This window comes from Phaseolus vulgaris, chromosome 3 (genome assembly GCF_051622355.1).
Source record: "Phaseolus vulgaris cultivar YP4 chromosome 3, ASM5162235v1, whole genome shotgun sequence".
Lineage (NCBI taxonomy): Eukaryota > Viridiplantae > Streptophyta > Magnoliopsida > Fabales > Fabaceae > Phaseolus > Phaseolus vulgaris.
The window spans coordinates 50,361,174-50,367,808 of record NC_143500.1 but is presented as its reverse complement, the minus strand read 5'-3'; the positions used below and the strand labels follow the sequence as shown (position 1 = coordinate 50,367,808).

Genomic DNA, 6,635 nt, shown 5'->3' with positions numbered 1-6,635 from the left:
CTCGGACAGGACACTTATCGGTGAAGTGTTCAATTCAAAATTGGATTTTTTAAAATTTTAACACGGTTTTAACATAATTTTAAAAGGTATAAATATAATTATTTTCTAAAAACTCAAATTTATTGTATAAATTTTTATTATGATTATAAAAATAAGAAACAAATTCTTTTGAACCAGTCATGAAATATATCTTCCTGCTCCAAAAAGAATCTGAAACATACTTTTGCACATAAATATTTATTTTCAATTTATATAATTCAAAATTATATATTATATTTGTGTCCCGTGTCCTACATTTTAGAGATTATACATATCTCCATATCCGTGTCAGTATCTGTGTTACATTGTTAAAACTTGAACCTAAAGGAGAACGAGTTTATTTTGTTTATGATTTTATCTAATGTCAATTTTCAAGATTTATATTTTCAAAATAAATTCCGTCAGAAAGATTCTATCACCAATTTTAACTAATTTTGATGAATTTAAATTATATTTTATTATGACTTTACCTTTTGGCAGGAAAGGATGTTAATAATGAAATATTTGAAAAGAAAAAGATAATCAAGTCATAAACTAATTATGTGTTAAGTTCACGTTTCAAAAGTTTTAATTAAATCAAATTTTAACCCAGTTGAAACAGTCTAAATCCTAGGTATCACAACAAACTTTTCTTTCTCTTTTTATATATATATATATATATATATATATATATATATATATAATATTTTATACCTATTATTCGATTGCAGTGAAACTAAGGAAAAAAACTAGAACTCCATTCCATTCCTTTCTTTGAAGAGATAATACAAAAACCAATCCAGAGGCAACTCATGCAAGACACATGACAAGTCTCAGACTGTTAGATGCTGGAGGTTAATCCACATTCTGCAATCAACACATACCTTTATACAATTCCCCAAACTTGTTAATATAAACTGAAACTCCACTATCAAAGAAAGACATTCATGAACCCCATTTGACAATTTTTTCACTCGTGTTTATTTAGCAAAGAGAGTCTAGATAGTACTTGAGACTGGTTGTATAATTGCTTCACTCGTGTTTATTTAGCAAAGAGAGTCTAGATAGTACTTGAGACTGGTTGTATAATTGCTGACGTGTCAGTAATTCTCTTGTTCCTTCATTCGAGTCTCCTTCTCTCCTTCTGCAAATTTTGAACTATCTGACACAGCAACCTTACCTAGGTTCTCCACATAAGGCCTAATGAAAGTTCTCCTCCACCACACCTCAAATGCCCTTTGAAGATTGGGACAGCTATCACCAGTTTTCAAGAAACTCCCACACCATGAAAGCAAAATGCTCTGTTGATCCTCCAGAGGCAAGGTGAGAATAGTCCTCCCAATTCCTTCTTCCACAAGTTTCCTATCAAATGACCTGCATCCATGCTGCAGCCAGTTGTAGTCATTCATCAGAGGTTGCAGCCATGTTTGTAGCAACAACCTGCGAGTGTCCTTCGATGGAAGCAACTCCCCTCTCCCAATGCCAACATAGAGTCTCCCAGAAAGGCAGCTAACACAGTAGCGTGACACCGTTGGCAGCTTTGCATGTAACACAGCCAGTTCTTGTTGGTTTGCCCACATCAGTGCAAACTCATCAGCAGCTTGTTTGTCAACTAAAATCTCAAGCAACCACGTTAAGTTATCAGCTTCAAGAGCTATGCTCTTTGCTAGAGGATCTCGGTCCTCACTGGGTTCTGCAGCCTGCTTGAACAGTTCTAGTAATGAGTCCAAGCAGGTTCTGCATGATCTGTAAATGGTGTCATTGCATATGTCGGTTGTACGCGCATAGCTTGGAAGACTGTTGTTCTCCCTGAGGAGCTTTAGAACAATGGATTTCATCTCTCGGCGGCTTCTTTCCTCGTTGCTTTTCAGAACAAGGTCGATGATGTGGGAAAGAGTGTCTTTTGGGACATTAGAAATGTCAGCTGAAACTCGTTTCAGCACAGGGTTGACTCCAATTCCTTCTGCTTGGAGTTGTAGCACAGTTGACACCACCTTTTCTTCGTCTTCTTCTCCAACCCAAGGGACTGCTTCCAAGAACTCCAAACATGATTGGATGCATGAGATGAAGCCAAGGAATTCTGCTACCTGAGGAATATCACATGTTTTTAGGTTTTGCAGAAGAACATTTTATGTTTCTGTCTTCAAAAACCCAACTACAAAGAGATTCGGGGAAAGATTTAAGCATATGCTGCTGATCATAAAAAAAATCCACTCAACTTAAAGTTTTAAGTATTGATTAAGGTATCCTCCATCTGAGCAAAATATGAGTGCTTTATTCAGACTTTTATGGAAATTCAAACAATCAAATTGAAAAATGTAGAAACTATAGACTAAGGCTGAATTGAACTTAAGACACTGAAAATTACCACTTCTTAATGAATTTGAATGAAGGTAAAAAGTATATGTAGTTGTAATGTATTCTGCCACATGTAAGATTTTTTAAAATCCCAAAAAAAAAACTCTTTTTTCCTTTTCTCCCCTCAAAAAAGCAGTGAAATTTTGGTACTCGGCATTCTCTCTATTCCTTTCTCTTTATTTACACTCAAAACAAACAATGTGTTAGGAAAATTCATACCACAGATGGGTTCGAAATCAATGTTGATTTTATAAATAGGAAAGGTAAAAAGATATAAAAAGAAAGATCCTTTGAGGTTTGATTTTGTTTAAGTCATTGGTGTTAACCATCTTAGGGAACTGCAATTCACACAATGGAATCTTGCAAAAGGATGAAAGGGTGAAATAACGAGACAAATTTGAACTGATGGGGCATCGCGTACTGTGGTTTTAGGCCTTTAGCCACAACCTTTCCTAATCAAACCTTAGAGACAGGACAAAAATATTTTGACCAACATTAATAATCTGATGATTTCGAGGATAAAAGTAATTGACTCAGACATCTACTGATTGCTTTGAGAAAAATAAACCACCCCAATTTGACACCATGATATATCATGATCATTACTAAAGTCCTCATTCATGGAACACTCCACTCTGCAATGCTACTGTTGACCTTCTATATCAAACTATATTTATATACAAGTATGTAATACAAGGTAGTTATGTATATACTTTTCACGAGCACATAAGTATATACTAGTTAACCATAATTTTAAAAGAAATACCCAAATAAAAATACCCAAAAATGTGTAAGAGGAGCATTTGAGGATTACTTGTCAACAATACTACAAATGATATTCATAGCATAAATTTACTTCTACTGCAACTCTTGATTTGCCATCAGTAATCAGTAATGAAGTAATCTAATATCTAATATATGAGTACATGAGTATCTGATATCTATCATAAAAAGCACAATTTCCTCTTTTAAGACCAAAGTTGAAAAGAAGTAATGAAGTTACAACAATCGAGGCGTATAAGAAAAATAAACCTGCAAATAGCCGTATAAGAAATTATTCTAGAAACAGCTGCAATGAGTTTCCGTTTCACTACGACAGCGTCCACAATTAATAATCAATACTCGTTCACATCATCACAAGTAGTACAAAATAAATTGATTTATTTTGAAACTCCATTAATCTTGAGAGGAGTATAATTGATGAGAAGCAACTCTAGGAGTATAATCAATGAGGGGAGTATTAATACTCTTTATTAGAGATATGAACATCAAGAACGCAAGCCATCATTGTATTTCAAAAGAACAAATGAACATCCACTGATACAGATAATATCAACATTACAATAGCAACACATCATATTTCATCCCCATAAACACAATTATACAACAGATTTGGGTAAGCATAACACAAGTCAAGGTTGATAAAAAACATCATCAAAGTAACACAATAATAGGAAATCACCTTAAGTATTCGAAGAATGCGAGAAACACTTTGCTTCATAAGCCGCTGCTTCATCTCCTTGCAGTACATAAGACCAACAGTTTCAACATATATCTCAACATCCTCACATTCACCGATTTGGAGACAAGACAGACCCGATTGTTCAGATAGTTTTTCAGAGAAGAAGCTACTCTTCTCAGTCAGAACATTCCTGTGCACACTTAACTTAACACAAAATCCCTGCTTCCCAAGCAAAATCACTTTCATATCACAAGTTCCAGGTTCACCAAACTCAATAGCAACCTTCTTTGGCAAAGATTCAATCTTTGGCCTGGGTCCCCTTTCTGCAGCAGCCATAGATGAAGTAGGTGGAGGAGGTCTTTCTGGAGCAGTTGCACATTGCTGATCATCAGAAAGCACCAATCTTGAAGGGGCATCTGCAGCTGTAACAGTTCTCCTCTCATACACTGGCACAGACACGGGCTTTTTCTTAACACTGCTTTTTGGTGGGGGTGAAGAGGGTTTGGGCTTATTGAGAGGATTCTGAGCCTTGAGGCTTTTCTGAAACACCACAGGAGAAGGGCAGCACCAAAACCCTTCTGGGGTCACAGCTATTGGAACATTTTTTATCTTGGTTTGGCCTTGCTCCATCCTGGTAAGCCTAATTCCTGCCATGTCTACCAATGACTCCCAACACACACACAAAGCTAATGTGGAAGAATAAGGTATGGGAGCATCACAAGTAGTCAAAACTGAAAATGATGCAAAGGAAGAAAAAAGCAAACACGACCCTCGTTTTCCTGATTAACAAACAACCAAATTTGGTGTATTGTACTTCAAAGTCAAGTCAAGGGAAAGAAAATCTCTCGGCAAGTTTTGTTACACCCTTTCCGTAAGTTCAGCTCTTCCCTTGAAAACAGTGCTCCTCCCGCATAACTAAGGAAACGAACCAACTAACCATCTGCAAAATCTTAACTTGATCTGCTTCTCCCCTTAATGCAGTTTCTTATTTGTTTTTTTTTTCACAAAAAATTTGAATCCCAGATTAATTTAATTTTCGAAGAGAGAGAGAGAGTTGTTAAAGTATTTTTTATTTTAAAAGTATAACCGAAGAGTTAGCATGCTAAAGAGAAAAACAGGGGAAAAGGCCAAAAACAGAAAAACGGCTTCTTTCTCTTGTCACCAGCAACCGCAGCACCGCCAAAAGGTAGCTTACCAAGTAATGGTGTCACATGAGAAACCACTGAAAACCCATGTCATTATATTGCTAACTCAACTGAACCCAGAGAGAGAAAAGTGACAGAACAGAAGCCACAGTGCAAAGCATGAAGGGAATCAGAAACATTGTAGTTATAGCAAGAGAAGATAATTAGCGCAGTGCAGTGTAGCACACAGTTGCAACCTGCAATCCCTTCTTCAATTTGTAAAGTAGAAGGAATTAGAATTGGAAAAAACACCACAAGACAGGAAAAAAAGGAAAAGCAAAAAGAGAATGAACGAGTGGATGATGATGATGGCTCATGGGGTGTGTTTGAGTTCCATGCTTTGGATGATTGACTTTGTACCACTGTGGGTCTCTGAAATTTGCATTACTTGTTTTTTTGGACCCCAGAATGTTACACCATTTATTTGTTGTGTGCAAAAGTGACTGTTTTTGGGAAGAAGAGAAAAAGAAAAAGTAATTGGCTTTTCATTTGCTTCTCTTGTTTTTCATACTGTTGTGTAATGCACACAACTCACTCATAATCACTGACAGCAAGCATGCCTTCCTTTGTTATTTTTTTCCATAATTTTCTGAGATTCTTTGTGTCCCAATTGCTTAAAGGGACCGTCGTTGGATTTTCTAGGCTACGAGCTAACTTAATGAAGAGTAAAGCTGAAGTTTTGCTACATGGCGGTGCAATTACTCGCACACCCTTTCGTTAAGATTCTCGGGTACTGTTCCTTTTCGTACCATTTTAGGTTCAAGAGAGTGTGAGCTTCAATCTTCTTATGCAATTCACTGATAACACCAACATGCCAGCAACTAAACAAACTAGTATTCAATTTAGTATATGTGAGTGTTGTTGATTAAAATTTAGTAAAAATTATCACATGTGAATTATCATAGAAGATGCGGGGTTATAATTTTTTTCATTTTTAATAAACTTTAATCTAAATAATAATAAAAAAAATTGTGTCTAAGTAGTAATATTGTGAAAACTTTTAACAACCAGTGAGAACAACTTTAAAATTGTGGTAACATAAACTGTATTTGTTGTCATATTCTGTGTTTGTGGTAGAGTTTATAATGATGAAAGTGGCAGTTAAATATTATGTTACATTGGGGACCAAAAACGAGGGATGGTGTTCTTTTCTTCACCCGGTTTTTGTTTCACTCAAGTCCACTAGAGAATATATAATTAAACTTTAATTTAATATTATTAAACACAATAAATAGACACAAATCATTTAATATGCATCAAAGTTTTAAATAAAAAAAAATAAAGATACACAATGATAAATTCTAAACAACCGAAACGTGATAAACATGTTTTGGTCCATGTGTAATTGAAAATTGACATTGAGGTAGTTTAAAGGTATGTCCACATCTTTCCTTACTAATCCTTTTGTTGGGTAAATAATTTTTTTCTCTTAGCATTGAGATAATCTTCACAACTGTAACTCACTCTTTATACATATCATTTGCTAGATAACACTACAAATATTGCATTCTAACATTAACATTGAAAATTATTTTTGTATAATAAGATGTAAAATATTATCTAAGCCGCAAATTCTAAATTTAAAACTTTCAACATACCACATTAACATATTT

At 35.0% G+C, this 6,635-nt stretch overlaps 1 protein-coding gene across 1 annotated transcript; it reads right to left on the bottom strand.

Annotated features, from left to right (window-relative positions):
* Window positions 1-755: 755 nt before the first annotated feature.
* LOC137808363 (BTB/POZ domain-containing protein At3g50780) lies at window positions 756-5,827 on the bottom strand. Its single transcript, XM_068609433.1, has 2 exons — window positions 3,839-5,827; window positions 756-2,105 (listed from the first exon to the last, which is right to left on the bottom strand). The coding sequence occupies exons 1-2, from the start codon at window positions 4,490-4,492 to the stop codon at window positions 1,119-1,121; spliced, it is 1,641 nt and encodes a 546-aa protein (XP_068465534.1). The 5' UTR covers window positions 4,493-5,827; the 3' UTR covers window positions 756-1,118.
* Window positions 5,828-6,635: the final 808 nt, after the last annotated feature.

Coding starts and splice junctions, on each gene's coding strand:
- LOC137808363 (XM_068609433.1), bottom strand. CDS start 4,492: ATGGCAGGAATTAGGCTTACCAGGATGGAGCAAGGCCAAACCAAGATA. Junction 2,106..3,838: donor GCATTCTTCGAATACTTAAG/GTGATTTCCTAT, acceptor GATATTCCTCAG/GTAGCAGAATTCCTTGGCTT.